The sequence below is a fragment of the Enhydra lutris genome, unplaced genomic scaffold (assembly GCF_002288905.1).
Source record: "Enhydra lutris kenyoni isolate GAN:26980312 unplaced genomic scaffold, ASM228890v2 scaffoldscaffold62, whole genome shotgun sequence".
Classification (NCBI taxonomy): domain Eukaryota; kingdom Metazoa; phylum Chordata; class Mammalia; order Carnivora; family Mustelidae; genus Enhydra; species Enhydra lutris.
The window spans coordinates 9849377-9875826 of record NW_019154146.1 but is presented as its reverse complement, the minus strand read 5'-3'; the positions used below and the strand labels follow the sequence as shown (position 1 = coordinate 9875826).

Sequence of the window (26450 nt, the reverse complement as noted above, 5' to 3'; positions counted from 1 at the left end):
TGGATCCCCCTAGATTCCCCCTGGTGTGGAAGTGGACCACAATACCCTCACGTATAGAAAGCTAATAAAAGGCAACATTTCTTGATCACTTTCCACTCGCCAGGCGCTCACTGAGCCCCTTTGGGGAATTAACTCGATGCTCAGTGCCTCCTTAAACCCGCTACACCCGCAGGGCAACTGAGGCAGAGAGCGTTGAAGTGACCGGCCCAGGGTCGTGCACCGCCCGGGCGGGGACTGGGGGGAGGCAGGCGGCGGACTCCCGCCTCGCGGCCCCGCGGGCCCGGCCCGGGCTGCCCATATAAGGCCGCGGCGCCCTGCAGCGTTTCCAGGCTCCATGGGGCACCCCGCGCCCGCGGCCTCCTGCGCGTCCAGGAATGTGTGGAATCTTCCTCCCCGGCTGCCGCCCGCCGCAGGGAGGGCTTCCCCTCCGGCGCGGGGCCCGCGATCAGCCCCCGAGCCAAGCCCCGGGCCCGCCCCGCCGCCCGCAGCAGCCGCCTGGCCGCTGGGGGGAGCGCGGCGCCTTCCGCAGCGGGACGCGGGGGCGGGCGGCGGGGCGCCCTCACCTGCCCCGGGCGGGGCGGGGAAGGCGGGGGAGGAGGCGGGGGAGGAGCTTGCGCGGGGCGGGCAGTCCCGGCCCGAAGTGAAACTCCGGGCACTTGCGGGAGCGCGGGGAGCGGGGACGGGCTGCGCGCCCTCGGGCCGGACGCGCCCCGGCGCCCATGGCGCTGAGCAAAGGGCTGCGGCTGCTCGGGCGGCTGGACGCCTCGGGGGAGTGCAGCGTCCTGCTGGAGGCGCGCGGCCGCGGGGACTGCCTGCTCTTCGAGGCCGGCACGGTGGCCACGCTCGGTGAGTACGACCCCGCCGCCGACCCGCGGGCTGGGGCTGCGCTCCCCTGGTCTCCCGTCCCGGGGGAGCGACGCCCGAGGCGAGGGCGCCTGCCGCGCCCAGAGAGGGGCATCTCCCGTCCCCGAGGTGACCAGCCCCGGCGGGGTGGGGGACGCGCCGAGACAGCTGGGGCGTGGGGGGCGCGCGCGGGCTGTGGGAATCCTGTTTGAATGAGGTGACCCCGGGGACGCCGGAGTGGCCCTCGGGCTGGGCCCAGGGCGCGGCGGCCCCCAGCTCCTCCTGGGGGGCTGCCCTCTCCGCGCCCGCCGGTGGTTGCGTTCTTGGAGAGCGGGTGTGGCCCTTAACGCCCCGCGCTCCGCCGGGACACGTTGGAGATTCACCGCGATCCCAGGGGATTGACTTAAGAACCGCCCGGTCCTGTGCCTGGTGCTCGGTTTCCTTTGCACCTGTTGATGAAACCAGTGATCGCCTGATTGCCCGTTGGTTTGTGCTGGCTAGCTTCTGTTCCGGAGGGACTAGGGGACACAAGCACGGGAACATAGACCCCGGAGAAACCTCTGATCGTACCTCTATTTGCCTCACGTAGATATTTGGGCGAGAAGTGTCAGTTCTGCAAAGTGCGGAACTTGTAAGCAAACGTGCTAGCCGGTGACCCTGCCTTTATGCTTGATGTATTTGAAGTTAGACGACCCAAGCCAGTACATTTCATGTCGGTGCTTCAGGAAGTGTGGAGACTGGCTTTGTGCCAAGGACTTTAGTGATGATCTCATTTAACTTTCACAATTGCGCCAAAGAGCTACTATTATCCCCATGTTATAGATGAGTAGACTGGGGCCTGCAGAGACTGTGAGACTTGCTTAAGGTGACACACCTCTACCTGAGTCCTGTGCTGCGTTTTCAAAGATTTATTTATGGGGTGGGGGTGGCAGAAGGGGAGAGAGAGAATCTCAAGTCGACTCCCAGCCGCTGGTGGGACTTGTTCTCACACCCCGGGATCATGACCTGAGCTGAAACCAAGAACCAGGGGCTTAACCCGCTGAGTATGTTGTGTTTCATACAATGCATGGCTTCCTTGGTGTCACCAGCCAGTCACCCTATCCCCTGTTTTGTGGCTAACTTCACCGGGAAGGCCAAAGTGAGCAAAATCAGGTGAGATTGTTAGAACTTTGAACTTGAACACTGGAGAGTAGGCTTCCCGGGGGTGTCCTGCTGTATCATCTTACCTTGTTGCTCCTAAATGAACTTAAGCGAGGAAGGTCACTGTCCTTTAGGTTCTGGATGACCAGTGCCCTCACTCCCACAACACTTTACAAATGTTTCCAAGTCTTTTAGCGCCCAGCGTGGGTATGCATGGATTCTTCAATTAGGATATACATCCTGTAAGAGTCCTCTCTTCTACTGCAGTTTCCCTATAATCATTTCATTAGCATACAGTTATCGGGCTTGTTTGCAGTGGCCTGGTTACCGAAACAATGTCTCCAGTATTGTCAGTACCGTAGTGTGCCTCTGATCCTTGATTAAATTATTGTCAGATTTCTCTGGCCTGTGCTCTGTCCTGAAAAAATCCAAGTTTGGTCATTTGCTAAGGTCTTGAAAGAAAACCACAGAAATTTCCATTCCATTTTAGATGTCTACTTCATACCACATTTATCAGAGCTGAGAGATTTATTTCATGGTACAAAAATACTCCTTCATCAAAGAGATTAAAATGTCCATCACGTGGATTATGGCGACGCGAAACAAGGTCCGTGCGCATTTAAGAGTTCTTTTGAAGCCATTTGGAGAAAAAGACTTTATTTTTTCAGAAGAGGAGACTTTAAAATGATGGATGAAAAGAATAAAATGCACATTTTCCATTTGGAAATTCAGTTCGGGCTGCAATGTGTGTATTTCTGTGGGGTTTCCAGAGCCCTGGATTCTAGTACAGAGGGTAGCATGGAAGGCGTTGGCTGGTCTTCAACTCATGTGCAGCCCACATTTGTCACTTAACCTAGCAGTCATTTTTCAGTAGAACTTAGGCTCGGATACTTAATTCTTCAAGTCTGCTTTTCTTCAGGGAAGTGAAACTATTTTTAAAAAGCAGCTGTCCCGCCCTTGGTGGCGTTGCTATCCGGGTGGGGGCCGGGCGGGGATTATCCAAGCCTCCTGTTACTAGAAAGTTGTTGTTTGAGGCTTTTCAAGTATCCTAAACGCGCCGCATTTGGATAGAATGATGCTGAATTTGAAATCCCGTCTGTGCTTCAGAGGGCTGGCTTCTTGGCTTGCCTTTCCTTGACAAGGAAAAGTGGACTTTCATTTTTTTCCCCCGGAAGATTCCAGTGTCTGCTCTTGCCAGGGGCCAGATATCTGTGGAAGCCAGCGTAGCTGGCGTGAGGATCCTGACCACTCACCCTTTCCATGAGGTTCGAGCTGGGGGGTGGGGTGAGGGTGTGGGGGCAGCTTCCTCTCCCTTGAGCTGCGGTCTCCGCTGATGGGTCTCCCCTGGAGGAACGAGAGGCCAGGGTCACTTACGTGGATGGTTTATGACCACGTGGGTGGGGTGGTTCCCCCCAGCCCGGGAATGTTCCTCCCACTCCGTCCTGCTCTGAGGCTGATTTATGCTGCTGCTTTTAGGGGGAGCCGCGGGAGAGCCAGCATGAGCGGCTGCAGGACAGCTCTTCAAGGGACACGTTAGCCCATAAGGATCCACACTTGAAAGGGCCTCTCTCGGCCAGTCCGGGGCTCACAAACAAAGGCTTTGCATTTGCAGGCGGTGCTCAGAGGCAGTCCGGGGCTTGAGCTGGGCTGTGAGTTCAGGAGAAGCTGGTGATGCTTGGCTGGGCTGTGGCTGGGCGCCGTCCCTCTGTTCGTTCCGCGGTGACTCTGGGGACCGTCTCCACGCCAGGCCATGGAGCCTGCCAGCGGGAAGGTTGCTGAGGGAATACTTCTAAATTCCTGCTTCTGAAGGAATTAGGTTGAGAGTCTATCTTCAGAGTAGTTCAGAGAACAGCGATTCGGAAGCAGAAAAGCCAAACACGGTGGCACCAATTACAAAAGGTTGTGTTACGTTTTCTCGTTTTCTCGGTGACCTGATTCCAAGGCAGGAGGCTTTCCAAGCACAGGTGTGAAGCCATGGCATAGCATAGCTGGGGAACAGCTCCCCGTGGCCGGCAACCCACAGTTAGCACAGATGTTCTTTTATTTTAAAGTACTTTTATTTAAAAGTACTTGCTGGCTTTCCTTTCGTCTCTCTTAGACTCGGTGTGGACCAGGGGAAGGGAACTGTGCCTATTGTCCACGGATTTCATTTTTAGAACGAGCACGGATCCTCCAAGTCCAGCCTTCTCCAGACAGCCCCCAGGGCGGGCGGCCGCCGGTGCGTTAGCACAGCTGTTTGTGAGCGAGGGCAGCCCGGCCTCTTTCCCCCAGCCACACGTGCTGTTGCACAGGGAGCCGGGGCCATGGGGGGTTGGGTGGCAAGGAGGCCTGGGAGACTTAATTAACTTAATAGTGAGTGTCCCTAAATTACGCTGAGCTTCTGGGGGGAAAGTTTCTGTGTAAACACCGGGCCTGGGCTTTCCCAGCCGATGTTTATATAAAGGCCACAATATCCTGCTTTGTTTGATTTGCTGAAATGGCCACGGAGCCCAGCAAGGCTTCTCGCTGTGGCCTTGCTCACTTTCCCCGTCTTTGCGGCCCAGAATCAGTCGGTCGGGGCCATCAGGTGTGCCTGCTTCAGGGCACCTGAGAGAATCCGTGAGTGGCCAGGTTATCCGCTCTCTGGGCGGAGACTGCAGGGACATGTGGCGCCAGGCAGGGGCTCCGGGCTGCTGACTTGGGACACCTGGGCAGCCCCCACATGTCGGCCTCCACGGCTCATGCACGGGTCCTTCTTCCTACTTGGGGGTAAGCTCCGCAAGGGAGTCACGAAAACGCAAACAGGGTGACTGTGTACTTCTGCCTGTCGTTTGCGTACCCGCTGGTAGAAGTGCGATGTCCCGTCTTGCCAGGCTGCTGTGACTCAGACACCTTTCCCGTAACCCTTAAGTGTGAACATTTCCCAGTGTAGGAAAGTAGAAGGAAAAACGAATCCCCATACCTGTCACTCAACATTGGTATCTGTCAATATATTTCAATTCTGTGGCACTTGTCCCTGTATTTTTTAAAGATTTTTAAAAATTTTTTATTTGAGAGAGAGAGAGCGGGAACATGGGTGGACAGGGGAGGGGCAGAGGAAGAGGGAGAAGCAGGTGCCCAGCTGAGCAGGGAATCCTATATGGGGCTTGATCCCAGGACCCTGGGCTCATGACCTGAGCCAAAGGCAGATGCTTAACCAGCTGAGCCACCCAGGCACCCCTGTTCCTGTATTTTTTACGAGAAATGAATCTCCTAAAATTTAGTTGGTTCAATGCCAAGCAAGATTTTAATGTATTTGACTTGGCGTCCCCCCCGCCGACCCCGATTGCATTTGTGTCTGTGTGTTTAAGTTCAAAGTTTACTTGACAGACTGAGATGTAGCCAGCAACAGAGATGGTGGTGTGAATTGATTCTGAGATTCTGACCAAGATACCTTTTTTTTTAAGATTTATTATTTATTTGTTTATTTATTTATTTTGGAGAGGGGCGGGGCGGCAGAGGGAAAGGGAAAGAAGCAGACCCCACTGAGCAGAGAGCCTGATACCACAATCCTGAGATCCAGAGATGGCGACCCGAGGTCATGACCTGAGCCAAATCAGGAATTCCCAGTGTAACCAAATGTGCCCACAGATGGCCCCTCTGGCCAGGCACATTTTTAAAAACAAAGTGACCACATGGGAAGAGTAAACCTTTGGCTGAAGAGCAGGACATCCCCACCATGGGATGGCCCTGATGGGCTCACAAGGAGACAGCCTGAGCTCTTTGGTGGCACTGCCCTAGATCATGGCTGGAGGGGGCCTGGCCCGTGCCTCTCATTGAAATGAGGAGTTGGGCTAAGGGGCCATGTCCCCCTGTCATCTGCAGTCCCCTCTCTGGACCTCACTGCAGGTACCCAGGACCCTGGAATTTCCTACCCAAGCAGTGCCCAGACTGCTTCTTGCTTGGGTCTCTTCCCAGGGTCTGTGACAGACTGCAGTGCCCATGTACCCTATGGGTCCCGGGGAAGGGGGTGTGGCCGGGCTGCACTGTATGGAACTGGACACAGGACACACTGGCTGGGATGTCCCCAGGTATGTGCATGAGGCCTGGCAGAGGTGTGAAGCCTGGAGGTGGGAGGAGGGAGGAGAGTGGTGTCCATGGAAAGAGAAGGGCCCAGGCTAAGGGCAGCCGCCACCATTGGCCCCATTCTGGACTGATCTTCTAGTTAGCAACAGGGGTGAACTTCTCAAGCTAAGAGGGTAGAACATATTTTGTTGAACAGAACTGTGGCAAGGGTCCAGGGCACTGGGTCTCACCTCTGGGGTGTTCCTCGGGTACCAGGTCCCACTTTGGGATTTTTTGGTGCTCAGCATCTGTTGCTAGACTGGGTCAGCCTTTCCATCTGAGATGAGGAGTATTTTCTGTCGCTGGGTTTTCTGCCCACACCTGAAGTGTCCTTAAAGCCCTGGGAAACTGCCCCCGGCTCAAACTTGGGAATTAGATGGGGGTCCCCAAGCATTTCTGGGCAGCGCGGGTGGTGCGGTCACCAGCTGCCTCAATCTGAAAATCAGATCCATTTTGCAGGGGTGTCTGCTCCTGACCAAGCCGAGGGCTTGCAAGCAAAGCCCCCAGAGCTGCACTAGCATTTCCAGGCCGCATTTGCAATGGGCATCACTTTTGTTTTCCATGCACTGGCGGGTATTGTGCAGATACTGGTAGATTTGTCTGGGCGCTGGTAGATGGGGGGCAAGGGTTCACCCTCGAGGCCAAGGCAAAACAGCCCAGTTATGGGCACTTCCTAACTGTGTTCAAGGAACCCTGGAAGGAGGCTTCGGGTACTGTTTTGTACATTAAGTCATTCTTGGGGACGATTTAATGCAAACCTTGAGAAATACACATGTCCTTGGGGTGCCTGGGTGGCTTAGTCAGTTAAGTGTCAGACTCTTGGTTTTAGCTCAGGTCATAATCTCAAGCGCCCTGAGATCAAGCCCTGCTGGGCTGTGAGCTCAGCGGGGAGTCTGCTTTCCTTCTGCCCCTCCTCCCACACTCTCTCAGGGGCACACGCACGCATGCGCAAGCTTTCTCAAATAAATAAATCTTACATTGATCCTGTATTAAATGGATAGAAATTTATTTCAGGACATATTCATATATCATATTCATATAACATTTTGCTTTGAGGATGTTCATTGCAAGCTGCTTTGAATTTTTAGCTGATCACACAAACCTTGGTCCAACTCCATAAGATTAGCGAACATTTATGGGGAAAAAACGGCTGACGTTTATGGAGCACTTACCAGGTACCCGGCGTTGTTCTAAGTGGTTTACATGTATTGATTTATTTAATCCTCACTCCGAGGTAGGTATTAATTAAGCCATTTTACATCCCGAGAAAGTGAGGCACAGACCAGTATAAGAGCTCACATCCCTAAAAAAAAAGAAATTTCAAGGGCGCCTGGGTGGCTCAGTCAGTTAAGCGTCTGCCTTCGGCTCAGGTTGGGATCCCAAGGTCCTGGGATCGAGCCCCACATCGGGCTCGCTGCTCAGTGGGAGGCCTGCTTTTCCCTCTGCTTCTCCCTCTGCCCAAGCTCATGCTCTCTCTCTCTCTCAAATAAATAAATCTTAAAAAAAAAAAGTTCAGTGTGTGTATGAAAAAGACTAGTTGTGTCCTGTTGTCTCTGTGAGTATTTTGGGCTTCAAAACACGTGTGTCGCGGCTCCCAGGTGGCTCAGTGGGTTAAGCCTCTGCCTTCGGCTGAGGTCATGATCTCAGGGTCCTGGGATCGAGCCCCACATCAGGCTCTCTGCTCAGCGAGGAGCCTGCTCCCCCCCCCCCGCCTACTTGTGATCTCTCTCTCTCTCAAATAAATAAATAAAATCTTTAAAAAAAAACAAAACAAGTGTGTCATCAGTCAGTGAAGATCAGGGGTGCTGGGGAGTTGAAGTAGGCAGAGCCTCCCCTTGGGGACTAGATTTTTACTCGATCCTTATGTCAACAGGCGGGGTCAGGCTTGGGGAAGCATTTGCCCACTTTCTGCACAGCGTGTGGTTATCAGGAAGGGGACATCTTGCAGAGAAACGTGGGCTTCGGTCCTGCGTTCCAGAGAGCTGAGGCATTGCACTGGGTAGTGACCTTCCAAGAGGATGGCCCAGCACCTCCAACAGAGCCTGATTAGGACTCCAAGCTCTGAAGAAACTGCTAGGGCCATAGGCGCAGCCACGAGCCACAAGGCTCCCTGAGGACATGCTTCTGGATGTGAGGCGTGTCAAACCGATGACATGTTGGACTGTTGTCTTCCCGAAGATGTCCTCAGAAGATGTCCTCAGTTGAGCGGAGAGAGATGCCTGAGGGCGTGACTGTGTCTTCCTGTCCTAAGTTCTCTCGTTCTGGAGGACTGGGGGTGGGGGACAGGAGGGTCTGGCAGCTGGGTGGACAGAGCTGCGTTTTGCACCCAAGGTGGGCACCGGGCATCTGTCGTGGGCCTGGTGCTCAGCAAAGGGCCTGTCCGGGAAAGCTGGATGTGCCTGGCCAGGTCCTGGGGGCGCGGCTGTCCACATGCACACTGTGGGAAGCGCGACGGTTGCCACCTGCTTGTAAGGCTTCCTGGTTCAGAAAATGACTCTAGCGGGAGGAGTCACTTTGAGCGCATTAGCTAAGGAGGGCAGGCAGGGCAGCTCCTGGTGACCCAGTTCTTGGGAGCAGTTCCAAAGTACGAGTACGAAAGCCTGAACTTCATTTCATGGCAGTGTTTTGAGGTTCAGGGACTGTCCTGGAGAGCCTTCTGTGATACCACGAGAGCTGGTGCTTCCTTCTGTTCCTTCTGTTCCTGCATCTCTGTGCCTTTCTAGCCCACCTCCCCGCTTCTGTGAGGCCCGGCCTGATGGGGGCCCCCCTCCCTGACTTCCCTGTCCACCCTAACCACAAGCCGCGGTGCCGGACACGTCTGCTAGTCGAGAACAGGCCTCATCTTATGCAGCTTCTGCTCCTTGACAAGGTCTGAGGCGGTGCTCAGGGCAAAGCTGGTGATAAGAAATGGGGGGGGGGGGCGGGGGGACCTGGGTGGCTCAGTGGGTTCAGCATCTGCCTTCTGCTCGGGTTGTGATCCCAGAGCCCTGCATCGGGCTCCCGGCTCCACGGGGAGTCTGCTTCTCCCTCTGCCTCTGTGATCGCTTTCCCTCTCTCCCAAATAAATAAATAAAATCTTAAAAAAAAAAAAAGAAAAGAAATGAAGAGTGACCTTCCTCTGTCCTTTAGAGCAGCGTAACGCCTCAGAAAATGAACTTGGGCCACCAGAGCGCTCCTAGTTTTGAAATTGATGTGGGATTTGGGGGGTGAGGTGGGGAGAGGGCAGGGTGGTCACAGTGAGGCTCAGACCCAGCATGGAACTGGGGTGGTCTGGACACCCACCAAGAGCTGGGAAAATGGCCAGACTTAAGCAGGGCGTGAGGTACATTTCTTATCTCTGCTGGCCAGCTGTCTTTTTGTATTCAATTTGTGTTGACTATGTTACTGATTGATGGTGGTAATCTCTACTCACAAAAAGCAAAAAGCAAATTACTTCCCTTTCCTCACCCTAGAATGTTCAGTGAGACCTCTACTACACGCTTCTCCTGTTTCCTCTGCAGCCTACCGGTGGGAGAGACAAGACCTGAATTCTAGCCCTGGCTCCTTCTGCGAGTCCTTATCTGTTCTTATCTGAGGGAGCTAACCTCACAGGCCTCAGGGTCCACATCTGAAAACCAACAAATGCCAAGCAGCATTGCCTTTCCTTCTCTGGAATTCCATGTGTCTTTTTTTTTTTTGATAGTGAGACAGATCACAAGTAGGCAGAGAGGCAGGCAGAGGTGGGGCCGGGGGTGGTGGGGGGTGGTGGGGGGAGAAGCAGGCTCCCTGCTGAGCAGAGAGCCTATGCGCTGTTGAATCCCAGGACCCTGAGACCATGACCTGAGTTTAAGGCAGAGGCTTAACCCACTGAGCCACCCAGGTGCCCCTCCATGTGTCTTAAAAAAAAAAAAAATTAAGCACTAAGCATGAGCAAATAAGCAACACCCTTACCTTACACACCTAGTAAAAATAATAAACCACCCAGAAATTTGAGTCTTAGGAGAAGTGATCTGGCAAGGTAAAATTGAAGATGGTTCAGATCTAAGTCTGAGCTAAGAATCTAATGCTATACTTTTTTTTTTAATTAGAGACTTATGAATTAACTAAAAGGCATAAGATTCTTTTTCCTTGGTTCTGCCCCTTTCCCAATAGGCAGAGAAGATTTTCAAAAGGCAACAATAATTTAGCTTCAGTTAGGGACACAAAGTAAGGTATTTCTTAAAATATCATAAAATGTGCCAAAGTAGCAGCTCCTTTAGCATCCCTTAACATTTCAAAGCTCCTGGGGTGCCTGAGTGGCTCAATGGGTGAAAGCCTCTGCCTTCGGCTCAGGTCATGACCTCAAGGTCCTGGAATCGAGCCCCGCATCGGGCTCTCTGCTCAGCGGGGAGCCCGCGTCCTCCTGTCTCTCTCTGCCTGCCTCTCTGCCTACTGTGATCTCTGTCTGTCAAATAAATAAATAAAACCTTAAAAAAAAAAAAAACATTTCGAAGCTCCTGCCTTTGGTCATAAACATAACTTTGCTTTTTTAACTGTCTGCTCTGCAAGGAGGAGTTTGTGTGTCTGGGAGTGTGTGGTCTTCTTGCAGCGGCTTTACTGACTGTTGCGTGAACTTTGCTTCGCCTCAAACCTTATCCTGGCTGACAATCCAGTATATGGGGAAAAAACTCTGCAAGTGGAGGAGACCATTTTCTGCAGCTCCTGCTTCCCGTTTAGGCGACGCTGAGGTCCGGTGGACCCATGCGGGATCCTGCTGGCAGAAGGAATGACAGAACGTGGTCCAGTGTGGCAGTCCCCAAGCTCTGGCCCAGCAGAGCTGTGGCACTCCCATCCTGGCCTGCTTCAGTAATGGGCTCGTTTTTATGTAAATGATGTAGATAAAGAAAGGAATATTGGAAAGCTTGGGCTAGAAATAATTGCCAGCAGCCCAGGCCTGAGCCAAGCCCTTGTGATAAGGTCGATCATAGGGGTATCTGCTTCTCTTTTACCCGGACCACCAGCAGGGGTGAAGGTGGGAGCTGGGGTCCAGAGGGGCGGGGCCTGCGGCTCAAGAGGGGCGGGGCCTGCGGCTCAGGAAGTGGGAGTGGCAGACCAGTCTGAGATAAGTTGCGCTCTGTTCCTCCACCACCTCCCTTGCTTTCCAAGCTGACCTGTCTAGAGGGGACACTTTTTCCCAATTAACAGAAAGGCACCCTGTGGGATCTAGGCTGCCTTGGGGAAAGCAGACCGGAAAGGCCTTTTTCTAACTTGCGTGGCGGTGATGAAATTTTAATCCAACCGTAGAGCTGGTATTTGCAGCTCACCCCTGCGACACAGGGCACATTGCCTAGGAGCACACACCGGAACGGAGGAATTGTACTACAATGCCATTGCCTGCGGACGGTGGCTGCAGACCTGGCGGGTTGCGGATGGTGGCTGCAGACCTGGCGGGTTGCGGATGGTGGCTGCAGACCTGGCGGGTTTCGGCCGTGTGTCTGGCTTCAGCACTCTCCACTGTAGGTTTCTGGTTCGGTCTTGGTCTTAGGAAATTGAGGTTGCTGAGAGCTTATTAGAATTTTGTCTCAAAAAGAGAAAATAGACCCAGATCCCAGACCGGGGAGTGATCCTGGAAGAGAAGTTGTGAGCTTGAGAGGCCGAGTTTCGTGACTTTAGTCCGCCACCAACTTTCTCCGGGCCTTGTAGGAGGGGCCTCAGTTTTGTGGCCTCTGTGTGCTCCCCTCCTGCAAACCCTTAACTCTTTTGGATGCAGAGGATACGATTGTGCACTTAGAAGATTCAGGAGACAGATCCTGAAGGATCTATCAGTGGAATGGCGATACTGAGGGAGGGGGATGGACGGACACGTGCACGGGAGTGAGGGAAGAGGTGGAATGAGACTGGGAAAATGTTGGTGGCGCCTGGGGTTGGGTGATAGGTATGTGGAGGTTCGTGAGACTTAGTGAGTTAATAAGCTGGCTACTTTTCAAGCTTAGTAGATAAAAATTGATGGCTTTGCAATACACTATCGTGAGTCAAATAGAAATTAGAGTATCACATGGGAAAAAAAACAAAAAAGATTCCACTCCCAGGGACAACAATTTCCAAGAATAAACATCATAAAATATGCAATGCCTCAAAGAAGAAAGCTATAAAACTTCACTAAAGCACCAAATAATTGGAAAGGTATACTGTATTCTTTGATAGGGACATCGACATTGTAAAGATGTTCTTCCCCAAGTAATCTATAAATGCAAGTATCTGTGAGTAAAACCAATTAAATTCCAATAGGAGTTTGATGTAAAACATAGGGGACTGACTAAGAATATCTGGGACTCCCCCCACACTTAAATGGCAGCCCCATATGGGTGGGTTAGGAGCTCGGGGACAATAACTCCTGACTCACCCTGGTCCCACTGTCTTCCTCCGCTCTGCCCAATCTCCCAGCAAGGCCAGGCTTCTCTACCTCCACACTCCACAAGGATCTGGATGCTGTACGGTGCTCCTCCAACCAGGCCCTCTTTCACTTGGACTCGAGGCTCCCACCTAACTGGTGTCCCAGCCACCACTCCCAGGGCTTCCCCAGCCCCCACGCAGGGAGGGACCTGCTTAAGCCTGCACTTCCTAAGACCTCTGCCCTGGCCTCGCCATTTCCTGAGCTCACTCCATGTGAGTAACCCTGGCTGGCTCCTGCCTTGGAAGCTTTTACGTGCTGTGCCTTCTGCCCGTAGTTCTCTCCCCCTCCCCCAACTCCGGACCTCTGCCTGGCTGTGTCCTCCCCATGTGGGGCTATCTGGATGATTTGGGCAAGACTTTCCTGGCCATTCTAGCTGATCTGGCCCATGGCATCCACACTCCCCACACCCCCATTGTCACCGGTCTATCACCTGCTTTGTCTTACCAAAAGCACCTTCATTGTTTGCTTGCCTGTGTCCTGTGTAATGTTCACCTCAAGTGTGCATGCTTTCTGGGAGCAAGAGGTTGCAGGTTACATTGTGTCCCCCAAAAAGATCTGTCCAAGTCCTACAGTACCATGATAATGGAATATGACCTTATATGGAAATCAGGTCTTTACAGCCATAATTAAGTTATAAACTAAGGTGAAGTCATATGGGAGTAGGGTGGGCCCTTAATCCAGGAGGACTTAGTGTCAGTAGAAAAAGAGAAGACACAGGAACAAACACACACAGAGGGAAGACGGCCATGCGAAGATAAAGGCAGATATGAGAGTGATGTGGCCACCGGCCAAGGACCCCAGGGGCCCCCAGAAGCTGGAAGAGCCAAGGAAAGATCCTACTCTGGAGCCTTCAGAGGGATCATGGCCCTGGCAACACCTGAGTCTGGACTTCCAGCCTCCAGAACGGTGCGTAAAGTGTGGTTATTTCCAGCACCCCGGTCTATGGTACTTGGTCTTATGGCAGCCCCTGGAAACCACAACAAGGGGCATTTTCTGTCTTGCTCAGTACTGTCTTCTCAGCCCTGTCCGGTGTGAGGAGCAGCTCCAGAAACACTGCGGAATGCTGAAGGAATGACAAAAATAGCCAAGATTTTGAAAAAGATCAGTGAAGACGAACTTGATCTAGCAGATAGTAAAGCATACTATAAAGCCGTAGGAATGTTATAATAGAGGGGCGCCTGGGAGGCTCAGTCCGCTAAGCGCCTGCCTTCTGCTCAGGTCATGATCCCCGGCTTGTGGGATCAGCCCCACATCTGGCTGCCTGCTCAGCGGGGAGCCTGCCTCTCCTTCTCCCTCCGCCTGCCGCTCCCCCTGCTTGTGCGCTCTCTCTGTCAAATAAATAAATAAATAAATCTTCAAGAAAAAAAGAATGGTATAATAGACAAAAATCAATAGATTAGAAGAGAGGGCTCAGAACAGACTTAGGTAAATGGATTTAGTTTATTATAATGGTGACGATTTAATGAGCCAGGGGAAGGGTGGCTATTCCACAAATTGTCTTGATACAATTGACCTGTGCTGTGGGCGGGGGGCAGGTGGGGGGCGGGGGGTGTCTTCTCCTTTACTCAGCCGGATGTTCAGACCGGGTTCCCCTTGGACTGTCTAGTCTGAAAGGAGGAGGGCAGAAAGCTCAGCTTGCCCCGGGACCGTGCTGGCTGTCCCTGTCCAGGAGACCGAGTGTTCTTTGCAGGAGTTCTGGCAGGTGACTGCATAGCCACCCAGCTGGTAACTAGCTTCTCCTTTGTGTCCTGTTGGAAACAGCATCTCTTTTAAAAAAAAAATTTTTTTTTTTATTTATTTGAGAGGGAGAGAGAAAGAGAGCGAGCAAGCACAAGAGCGGTGGGGGGGGGGGAGCAGACCCCCCGCTGAGCAGAGAGCCCAATGCAGGGCTTGATCCCAGGACCCAGGGTCATGACCTGAGCCAAAGGCAGACGCTTAACCAACTGAGCCCCCAGACGCCCCCAAGCCAGTGTCTCTTATCAAACCCCCAGAGGTATAGATTCCAGGCTTCACCCAAGCCCAAGCCTGGTGTCCTCATCAGCAGGTGTAATTCATTTATGGCTCTTCCGTGTCCAGGAGCAATGGGCCGCTCGCGGTCATTTTTACCATAAGCAGTGTTCTCTAGTCACATAGTTGATGGCTGACCGTTATGGGGTTCCTAGGTTTTGTTAAGCCCATGGGGATGCTAATTAAATTAGAGCCCTACATTATACCATATATTAAAGCAAATTACAGAGGCCTTTACGGTGAACTCTAAAGAGCCCCAACTTTTAAAGTATTAGAAGAACATAGAAGAGAAACTTTCACAGTTTTATGGTGTAGAAAGCCTTTCTAAACAAAGCATAAAACTCAGAAGTCAAAAAGATAAAGAAACCTGATAGACTTAAAGAAATATCTCTTTATTGAAGTACGACACACATAGAACAATGAGCAAACCCCACCACACAGCTCCTGAGTTTTCACAAAGCGAACACACCCCTGTGACCAGGGAGAGATCTGGAAACAGAGCCTCGGTGGCACCCTGGGAACCCCTGCACAGCCTTTGCCCTGTGTCCGACCGATAGATTGGACTATATAAATATGTAAATCTCCAGGATATCAAAAGACACCATAAAAGTGCTTTAGAAATGAGCAATAGCCTGGAAAGAAATCGTGTACACCCGTGTGCAACATATAAAAGGGTCAAAGACTGACAATCATGGGATGTAAGAGAGCACCTATAGATCATAAAGAAGGACAAATAGTTCACCAGGAAAGATGGCAAAGGATACCTAAGTCGTTCCCAAGAGGAAAACTGCAAATGGCCCATGGAGCCAGCACGGCACACTCTGCTCTAGGCCGGAAGACATCTCCTCCGTTCTTCTCGCCCTCTCCCTCCTGTGACTCAGGCGTGGAAGGCCCAGGACAGACACTGTATTGCACCCAGGGTGACTGCTCCCTGCTGCTCCCCCAACCCCCTCCACCCCCCTGCTGTGCCCTCCCACCTGTCTCTCCCTTAAGCCTTGACCCGTTTCCCAGGAGACATTTGGTTCTCTCCTGCACTGGCTCCCAGGCCTCCAGACAAGCCCAGATCTGACTTGTCCTCTAGGGACACACCTGCTCAGGTTCCCGCCAACCTCAGTGCAGGGAACATCAGGGCGGGGCTCAGGTGCTTGACCAGGAACAACAGCTGTGGCAAAAGGTAGGAGGGGGCCGTCATTGCTGGAGGTTGGGGCAGGCGGTAGGTTTGGCATCCCATTTTTTTTTTTTTAAAGATTTTATTTATTTATTTGAGAGAGAGACAGTGAGAGAGAGCATGAGCGAGGAGAAGGTCAGAGGGAGAAGCAGACTCCCCATGGAGCTGGGAGCCCGATGTGGGACTCGATCCCGGGACTCTGGGATCATGACCTGAGCCGAAGGCAGTCGTCCAACCAACTGAGCCACCCAGGCGTCCCTGGCATCCCATTTTTAAAGGCTAGAGTCGGGGGGACCAAATCGGCCCCCAGAAAGGAGTGTGGGACAGGTACCAGCAGCAGCAAAGTGTTCGTTCTGTAAAGGCGAACTTCCCCAGGGAGAGGCTGCTGAACGAAGGGATTTCACAGGAAAATGACTGGGGGAGTCTGGACCTGGCACCCCCCGCCCCCCAAGGAAATGTGCAACTCAGGCCATGTGGTCCTTTCAGCCCAGGGATCCTGGGTATGTTTGACCTCTGTTTGCAGAGCACACATCAGCCTCTTAGGGGACACTGGGGTCTGTTGGGGACTCACTGCTATGAAGTGATTAAAATTCTAAGGCCAGGTTCTGACCCTTCCACAGACTTTCCTGTTTCCAAGGCTGGAGCTAATTTCAGGTAGAGAAAGCCTTTGGCCGGTTGGTAAGTCAGAGGAGGCAGTCCCCAGATTGAGGAAATGGGGTAGTAGGGCCCTTTGAGAAGGTTTCTTCTGCCCCTTTGTAAAAATAGTGTGAATATCTTCCCTTTTGTTGTGTGGGCCTCTGTGAGAAGCAGCCGTGTTTAATTAATAGACGCGTGTGGAGGGAGAGCCCAAACTTGTCGCAAAAGATGCCCCCAAGTATTCCCTACGTGTGGGGATGCGAATAACAAGGCACCATCCACGTGTCTGCTCAGAGTTGAACTTCCTTCATCTTCCCGGGCCTGTGCGTCCTGTTTGCCCTGCTATAGCGCTGTGTCTCTGTGGCCCGTCCAACACCAGTGACCACACTGGTGTTCTAATCACATCTCTAATGCCAGCTTTCCTGCTGAACAGCAACAATAATTTTTTGTAACAATCAAAGAAGGCTGAGAAATGAATTATAGCCAGTTTTCTGGATTCTGGATTAAAATACAGAGAAGAAATTGGCTTTTGGTGGATGTAAGAAGTCTTACCTCAGCTTTCTGGAACCGTGTCCCGTCCTCAACAAGTCCCTCCCGCACCAACCTCTGTGAACCCTGCCTTCCCCTGCATCCCCTCCCCCAAACTGAGGCTTGCTGGGAGTGGGGCAGGCGACCCCTGTTCACAGCCCCTCCCTCCCCCGGGCCAGGGTTCCTCCTTCTCCCCCAGAAGGACCGTTCCTGGAGCCCCACGCCCGTCCTCACTGATCTCCCTTCCTCCTGGCCACGCTCTCCATTCACAGAGGAGCTGCGCTCCTGGCTCCCGGGGTCCTTTCGCCACAACTCCTGTCCCCGTCCTCGGTGAGCTCCTGGCCATCAGCACGACCCACCTGCTCTGCGGGCCTCCCTCTGCCCTCACCGGCTCACTGCCAAGCCTTGCCTTCCCTTCCCTTCCCTCCACTAGACCTTCTACTCACCAGGTACTAGGCCACCCTGCAAGTTCAGCTCCGGGCACCCACTACTACCCCGACCCAGACAGCTCTGCAGCCACCAGGCCTTCGGTGTCTGGGCTCTGAAACCTTCCCGCCACCCTCACTGCCCGCACACCCTCCTCCCTCGCCCTCCTCTGGCCGACAACGCACCCCATGCACTGACCACTCCTGCACGCACTGCCGCCCACCCCTGCAATCCCGGCAGCCCCCCAGCCCGGGACAAGGCCACGCACCCCCTTGCCCCACGCATGCGCCCTGGTTGTCGGGCGTGGCAGGACATGGACTTCTCAGTGCAACTCCTCAAGGGTTTTTTGTGCTGGTCTGTAGTTTCATCACATTTTCCTTTTTTTAAGATTTTATTCGTTTATTAGAGGGAGAGCGCATAAGCAGGGGGAGGGGCAGAGGGAGAGGGAGAAGCAAACTACCCACTTGAGCAGGCAGCCCCAAGCGGGGCTCGATCCCAGGACCCCGGGATCATGACCCGAGCTGAAGGCAGATGGTAGCTCCACCGACTGATCCACCCAGGCACCCCGCCCCACATTTTCCTACTCTGGTTGCTCTTCTGCTCTCCAGGGTGGCTGTTTCACACCTTCTCAGCCTTCAGCACCTTGGGCCTCTCAGCTAACATTTTGCTTCCTATTGCCTCGACAAAATAAAAGGAATTTAATAATTTTTTTTTTTTTTAAAGATTTTATTTATTTATTTGACAGAGAGAGAGATCACAAGTAGGCAGAGAGGCAGGCAGAGAGAGAGGAGGATGCAGGCTCCCCGCCAAGCAGAGAGCCCGATGCGGGCCTCGATCCCAGGACCCTGGGATCATGACCCGAGCCGAAGGCAGCGGCTCCAACCCACTGAGCTACCCAGGCGCCCAAAATAAAAGGAATTTAAAGGAGAACTTTCACGAGCCCCACCATCTGACCTGTTTGCCCTGTGCAGGCGCTCTCGCCACCTTCCCTCTGTTACAACGATGACACCGGTGTCCCTGGGGGTTCGCCTTCCCGCCCCCCACACCCTTACATTGAAAGACTTTGCTCCCACTCTTTCCCCCTTTCCTTCCTAGCCGGGTGATTTCCACCACTAAACCCACAGACAGTCAGATCTCACTTTAAGGAACCTACTCCCGGCCCCAGCCCCTCACCTCCTTCCTCCATTTGCATGCATGAGGGGGTCGTGCACACACGTGCCTTCTCCGCTCTCCCTCCCCCATCCTCCCGGGGCCAGGCTTTGGAACTTGCCGCTCCTCTGAAGCCCTTCATCAAAGTCCCCATGACTTCCGGTCCCGGGATCCCGCAAAGGTCTGTCCTCCCTCCAGCAGCACCACCCACCCAGCCCATCCCACCTTCCTGAAGCGATGCGCCTTTCCAGGTTGTGTTCCTCGCTGCCACTCTCCCGTTCTCCTGTTCTCCCCAGTGCTCCAAGCACCCCCGCCCGCCCCCCATGGCAGAGGTGCGCATCTGGAATCCTTGCTGAGCGATGGAGTTGAAGCAGGACAGGGTGTGACTTTCCCCTTTTCTTCCCATGCCGGTTGGGCCTCTCGCGTAGCACAAGATCTATGTGGGTGACACTACATGGCTTCTAAAGGGGTGCGTGTGTGCCTGCGCGTGTGTACACGCACGCACGTGCCCACACCCCTGCAAGCAAATAGGGCTTCTCTGCGAGGGGGGAGGCTCTGAGGAGGGGCGGTTCAGCTGGATGGATAACTGAGGAAGGAAGAAGAAAGAGGGATGTCCTGGGGAGCTGGTTTGGCTTGTCAGAGAGGAAACTGGGAAGGTAGCTCTCAGTAGAGCCTCCAGTGCCAGGCCAGGCCCGTGGACCTAATTTGTTAGTCACAGGAAGCAAAATGAAGGGCTTGCTGTAGGAGGAATTGACACATCAGGACCCGCTCCAGGAGGAGAGCCTGGGGGAGGCGGGGGCAGGGCCTTGGGAGAGTCTGGAGGCCCAGGAATGAGATCTGCGGTGGGGCCAGGAACACTGCCCCGAGGGAGCGGGTCTACAGGATCAGCCTCAAGTATACAGTGAATAGGCACATATTTGGAGAGAAGTAGGTATTGTCAGGCTTTGCTCTGCCTCCCCTCCCTGTGCAGCGCCCCGCTGGCCCCCATCAGAAGTGGGCGGAAGACTCCCCCTAAAGTCTCAGTGTCCAGCCCTGTGCTCCCGCCCCCTAGTCTGAGGAGCTGGCCTCCTCCTCCAGCTTGGTCACAGCCATGGCTGACCTCTGTGCAGGGAGCAGAGTGGGGAGGACCCACCCCAGCCCGCAGATGTTTTTCCAGCTGTGGCTGCAGGAGATGATACATTTCCCTTTTATTTTCTCTGGTCGGTTTGCACAAGCTAGCACAGCCTTGGTGGGAGGCCGTGCACTTGCTTAGGTCATGTGTTTCTGTGTGCCCGCCCCCGCTCGCCTCCCCTGTCCCCACTGGCTCTTCGGTGTGGCCTGGACTTTTGTGGTGAGAGAGAGAAGCAGCGGGGAGTACAGGAAAGTTTCTTCTTGGGGCTGACCTGGGTCTGCCCACTTGGCTTTCATCACGGCTCACAAGCTTCTGTTACAGACCGATGTTTTTGATTTGCACTTGGCTCAGCAACCCTCCTGCGCCTTCCTCCAACCGCCCCGGGAAAAATCATTGTCTTTCAGAAGAGCGGCTCTGGCTCTAAGCTGATGACTTTCGAAGGAACAGCCGTAAGCCAGTCTGAACAGAACTCGCGAAGGACACGCTGACCTTGATCTGGCTGAGGCTGTCCTCTCCAGAGCCTGAAACACGAGGAGAGGGTTTAAAATCCTGCGCGAGAATATGCAGCTGCAAGTGGCACCTCGGTCTTGGGCTGTCTGCGGCGTGAAATTGACCTACTTGTGTTTGTGACATGTGGGCTGGGCTTCCCCAGAATTTCCCGATGGCGAGTTATTGTGGATTAGATTATGAAAGAAAGAAACATGTGTGGTTGGTTTGATGACTGACCCAGACTGGCTGTGTGCGCCCGGGAACACGGCCTGCGTGGCCTGGGTTTTAAGAAGCAGAGCGCGCTCGGGCTCCACGCGTGACTCACTCCTGATGACCCCAGCCCCACCCGCGGGACATCAGGCCAAGTTCGCCCTCTTTAGGGCAAGCCACCCTCTCCCTGGCAGCCTGTGGCGGCTGTTTCTCTTCCACTCCCTTGGCCCACTAGTCCTGGGGGTGGGATGTGTGTCCCCTAGGCCCCTCTTTGCCACCTCCGGACCCTCCTTCCTTTCTTCATAAAAGCACTCAACTCTGAATCGCTTAATGGGATCTTCCAAGGTCATCCAATCTTCTAGACTGTCAGGAGCCCGCTGGGGATTTAGGACGGGAGCCATAGCTCGCTGGCAGGGCGGTGTGGGGCATTCCCCGGAACACTGACCCAGCCGTCAGGAGACCCCAGGCCCATTTCTCTCACCGGGTGTGAACGCTAGGGCTTTGCAAGCAAGGCTTACCCAGAGGGTCCAGTGTTAGGTGGTGAGCTTCCAGGGTCCCCTCAAAGGACAGGCTCATTTGCTCCAAGAGTGTCCACATGGCCCTGTCATAGTTATTATAGGTCACCCGTGGTTCCTTGCAGCCCAGATGCCTTCTACCAGTCAGGACGATTTTGAATCGTAAGCCATGCTGCCTGGTGACATGGGTAACTGACATCAGGTCACCAGGGACACAGGACTGGATGCTAACCCAAGGTCAGTTCTCTTGCAGGCTCTGTTAACCCTTTGCCCATACACCCCGGGGACCCTGTCACCCGTTGCCCTGTGTTGGGATTACCTGGTGATTTTACCTTGTTTTCTGCCAATGTTGCTGATGCGGAGGTTTTCCCTCATTTTTGGTACCTTCTGTCATCATGGTGAGCCTCCTGAAGCCCTTGGCCTTGGGCTCCCTGACCTCTCCCCATGGGCTCCTGTTCCTCTTTGCTTGGTCCTGCTCGCTTGGTAATACCACCAGTGAGATCCTCTCCTCTTTGCCTGAGTCCTTCTCTCTGTAGCTGGAAGTTTTCAGAAACCCACTGCCATGCTGATAGGGATCATTGCCACTTCATGATCCCTAAGTGCAAGGCTTTTTTATTTATTTATTTATTTTATTTTATTTTATTTTTTTAAGATTTTTTTTTTTTTTTTGACAGATAGATCACGAGTAGGCAGAGAGGCAGGCAGAGAGAGAGAGGAGGAGGAGGCAGGCTCCCTGCTGAGCAGAGAGCCTGATGCGGGACTCGATCCCAGGACCCTGACTGTCCTGGTGACTGTCCCAGTGGGTTCTGTCCCACCTTCCTGCCTTCCGGCTCTGCCGCTCCCCCACCTCCTCCTCTTCCTCACTCTTAGCTGATGGACTTGCCTCTCGCTGCACCGAAGCCCTGAAGCATTTGGGGGGACGTCTGCATACTGCCTGCACCCCAGCGGCCTGCCCACCCCCTTCCCGCCGCTGTCTGCTCCCGCGTCTCCTGGTAACTGTTGGACTGATGGACTGTTTTTGAGGGTGGTCCCCACTTAGACATCAGATTCCACCGACCTCCGGGGCCTCCCTCCAGCAGCTCCCCCTCTCCTAGTACATGGGTTTTTACTGTCCCGGAGTGTTTCCACCAGCACATGTGTGTGGGCGCACACACACATGCGCACACACATGCACATACAAATACGCACATGCACGTGTGTGCAGACATGTATGCACACAGAGAGACATGCATACATGCGTATATACACAGAGACACATACACATGTACAATATACACATACATGTGCCTGCGTGTGTGCACACAGCTGCATATACATATACAGACATATACCTGCTTACACAGACACACACATATACACACACATGTACATACATACACACGTGCATATAAATATATACATGCATGCATGCACACACACATACACAATGGACATATACACACATGCATGAACACACATACCCACACACATGCACACACACACACACAGAGTTCCTTGAAGAACTGTCTCTGTTTCTCCCTCTGCAGTCAGCTGCCTGCCCCTCCACTCCACCGACACTGCTCCTTGCTGGGCCCCAGTGCCTAACTGGAAGGACGGACACTCTGTCCTCATGTTACGGAACAGAGAGCAGCCCCTGAACTTGCTGACCCCTCCTGCCGCCTTCAAACACTTTCTTCTCCAACCTCCAGGACGCCACGCGTTTCACATTTCTGGTTTTCCTTACGTCCTCTGGGGCATTTCTCTTCGTTTTCCTTCATTTTTGAAAAAGCTGTTTCCAGTACTCACTTCTCAGGTGATCCCCCTCCAATCTCCAGATTTTAAATACCTTCTGTTTGCCAGGACCCTGTTCGCACCTCCGGCTGGACTTCTCTGCCGGACTCCAGGCTGGTACAGCGCCGCCCTCGATGTCTGTGCTGGGCCGCCCGTGGGCACCACAGGCTCATCCTGAGTTCCTGATGCTCCATCCAGGCCTGGCCCGTCATTTTCCGCCCTCCCGGTGCCGGCTGCTCCAGCCCTCCTGCTGTCCAGGAGGAAGACTTGGCCTCATCCTTGAACCCTGTCTTTCTCTCATATCCCACATTGAGTCTGTCCACAAATCCTTTTGGTCTGACCTTCCAAATATATGCAGATAACTTGTGATGTTAAGGAATTATGGTCAAGTTTTTTTAGACGGGATCATCATATTGTGGCTATATTTTTATTTTATTTTATTTTAAATATTTTTATTTATTCATTTATTTGACAGAGAAAGAGAGCACAAGCAGGGGGAGTGGCAGGCAGAAGGAGAGGGAGAAGCAGGCTCCCCGCTGAGCAGGGAGCCTGCTGTAGGACTCGGTCCCAGGACCCTGGGATCATGACCTGAGCCAAAGGCCACCAACTTTGAGCCACCCAGGTGCCCTGTGTTTATTTTTTTAAAAGGAGCCTTTATCTTTGAGAGAGTCTTACAGTTTACATTTCTTTACATGCTAAGAAGGTTGGAATTTCCTCACGGTAATCTAGGGCAATGATTTTCACCTGGAGGACTCATTAAAACAGATTTCTGTGTCTGGAGGCCAGAGGTTCTGACTTCGTAGGCTGCAGTGGACCCGATCATTTGTATTTCTAATGCAGGTTGATGCCTATTATCTAAGGCCCACATTGAGATCCACTGAGGGAAGGTAGAGGAGAGTGGTGGGGAGTCTGAGTGGGCAGGGGTGTGCAAGAGCTGATAGCAGGGGAGTCGGTGGGACGTGGAAGTGTGGGTCCATAGTGTTGTTCTAGTACTCTGCTTTTCTCTGGAAGTGTCTGTAGTAAAAAAGTGTGTGTGTGTGTGTCCAGAATGACTATTTCTCACCACCTCCCGTTACCACCTTGGCCCAAGCTAGAGTCATCTCTTGCCTGGATTGTTGTAGGGGTCTCCTTGATTTTCCCCTTGACCCTGTGGGATCTGTTTTCAACAGAGTGGCCAGAACTATCCCCAAAACTCTGCAATAAATCCCTGTCACTCAGAGTGAAACCCTGGGACTTTCTATGACCTACAAAGCTCTCTACAACGTGTTCTCCACTCTCTTTTCTCTGTCAGACACGGAGCTCCTTGCTGGTCCTTAGATATGTCAGGAATGCTTCTGCCTCAGGACCTTTACACATGATCTCCTGAGCCTATAGTACCCTCCTCCCACCACCAAACTTCAGCTATCCCTGTCATTTCCTTTAAGCCTGTGTTTGAAGGTCGCACTTGCAGTGAGGTCTTCTTAGACTACAGTATGTAAAATTTCACAGACACACACACATACACACACACACACACCCCACACACTTCACACCCCTTTCCCTGATCACTTTTTCTCCTTGGCTCCTCTCACTGTCTGTATTGTGCTTATTGGTCTTGTCTATCCCCCTTGGCAGGAAGCTTGCACGGTCGGTACCTGGCACTGAGTAGGGCCCGCCACTCTGCCTCTGTGGCTGTGCCTTGGCCGTGCCATGCTGTTCCCGGCTCCCACTCCCTCCCGACTTGGCCTCCGCTGTCATCTCACATCCATTCACGACACACGTTCCTTCTTTGCCACTGCCGAACGCCTGCCTTGGCCAGCTCTGCTGAAGACGGGTGTTAGTCGGTTCGGTTCACCTCTGTATTTGTGTCTGGGGCAGTGCCAGTCATGGCGGGCTCTCAGCACGCGCTCGCTGGGCACGTGGCTGCATCCCAGGGGCGAGAGGTGGACGAGGAAGAGGGTGGGAGAGCAAATGAGGGGACTTTCCCTAAAGGTTGGAAATCTGTGGCCAGTGGGAGGGGAAGCAAAGGCATTCTAACATGGAAAAACCTACAGGAAATGCAACAAAAGTGTGAAAGACAGGAATAGTCTATTTTCGGAACATTAAGGAAGGGACGACAGAAGTTGCAGATGGGCATGCCGGATGCGGCCTGCAGAGGTGTGTGCTCGGCCCACACGATGCTTAAAATAAATCTGGATTGGTTGCCAACGCTGAAAAACCAGGAGTGTCCTATTTCTCTCGAAAAACTGGAGAATCTCGCTGGCACCGGGCTGGCCTGGGACTGACCCTCAGTCCCCCGTCAGAGGGGGCGTGTGTCCTCGGGTCAGCTGTACCCCCTCCGGCAGCTTCATTCATTCGTCACCTACCTGGTGCTTGGGGACATTCCATCTGCGAGCTCCCTTCTGAAGAGCAAAATGGATTTCTTCTTCCTTCAAACCTAACTGAGGAGGTATCGTTGTTTGAGGCAAGCAGGGGGGTCGGGTGACTGGGGACTAGGCTGCTCGAGAGGCCAGGAGGAGGCAGGGAAGGACTGTCCCCTGGAGCCTGCAGGGGGGGGCTGGGCCCTGCAGATACCTGCTGCAGACTTCTGGCCTTCCGCCGTATGACATGGTCGCGTGCTGTTTGAGGCCAGCAAGGTGGCGACTTGCTGGGGGGCCCCATGTGTCTGGCAGAAGGGGTTTCCATTTGGAAAGCGGTCAGTCACAGGCTTTGAGGGGGACCTGGCGGTCCTGGGGTGTTGTGTTGGTTTGTCTGCTATATAAGAGGACAAAGAGTCGGGGCGCCTGGGTGGCTCAGTGGGTTAAAGCCTCTGCCTTCAGCTCGTCATGATCCCAAGGTCCTGGAATCGAGCCCCACATTGGGATCTCTGCTCAGCGGGGAGCCTGCTTCCTCCTCTCTCTCTCTCTCTCTCTCTCTCTCTGCCTGCCTCTCTGCCTACTTGTGATCTCTGTCTGTCAAATAAAAAAAAAAAAAAGGACAAAGAGCCTTTCGTTGCTCATATTGGTCCCATGTTCCTGGTGACAGGCTGGGACACGTGCACTTGTCACCTGTCACCCATCAGGGCAAGTGGCCAGTTGCGTTTCCAGAACTTCTCCTAGTGGGCACGTTCCCACCTCTGAGGCGTGGGTCAGACCACATCACTTCAGCGAGTCATGCAGAGGTAAAGGGACACACCAAATCCTCCTTGTTGACATGAGAACAGGCTGATGCTGAGGCTTATGAATTCTGTGTGAGGACTTTTGTAAAGCTCCAAGGGTTGGAATATATATTTCTGGGGTCAGAATCATTCTCGTGCTTTATCAGCTCGTGTTCTGAGAGGAGGGCCGGGATCCTGCTTCTGCTGCACGGGTGCCGGGTGCCGCCGCACTGGCCGTGCCTGCGGTCCCCGGGGGTGGAATTTCATAGGGTTTAGCTGTCCTCGATCAGGGCGCAGGCCCATTTCCCAGAGGGCTCTGTAGGCAGAGGACACCGCACCTGGCCCTCAGCAGTGGGCTTGCCACCACCTCTGGACGGGCCGGGAGGATGTTGTTCCTCTCGGCCAGAAGCAGATGCAGGGAACAGAGAGGCTACCTCGCCCTCCTCACCCATCATCCACGGGAGCGGGAAGCCTGTGGCCTCTGAGAAATGTGGGCCCTTAAGAGGTTGGCAGCCTAGTCCTCAGCCCCTGTGACACCTTGCATGGCAAAAGGGACTTTGCAGATTTGATTAAGCTAAGGGCCTTGACATGGGGCGATTGTCCTGGGTTACCTGGGTGGGCCCAGCACACTCACAAGGGCCCTTCAAAGGAGGAAGAGGGGGGCGCCTGGGTGGCTCAGTCGGTTAAGCGTCTGCCTTCAGCTCAGGTCATGATCTCAGGGTCCTGGGATCGAGCCCGTGTCGGGCTCTCTGCTCAGTGGGGAGTCTGCTTCCTCTTCTCCTGCCCCATGCCCCACTCATTCTCTCTCTCTCTCTCAAATAAATAAATAAAATTAAAAAAAAAAAAAA

At 53.5% G+C, this 26450-nt stretch overlaps 1 protein-coding gene across 2 annotated transcripts in view; it reads left to right on the top strand.

Moving 5' to 3' along the window:
- The first annotated feature begins 719 nt into the window (after positions 1-719).
- LOC111158732 (synaptojanin 2) overlaps positions 720-26450 on the top strand; it is a 95543-nt gene continuing 69812 nt past the window's right edge. For both annotated transcript variants that reach the window (XM_022520968.1, XM_022520969.1), the window contains exon 1: positions 720-846. In XM_022520968.1, coding sequence (XP_022376676.1) covers positions 720-846 — 127 coding nt within the window. The remainder of the gene's footprint in view (positions 847-26450) is intronic.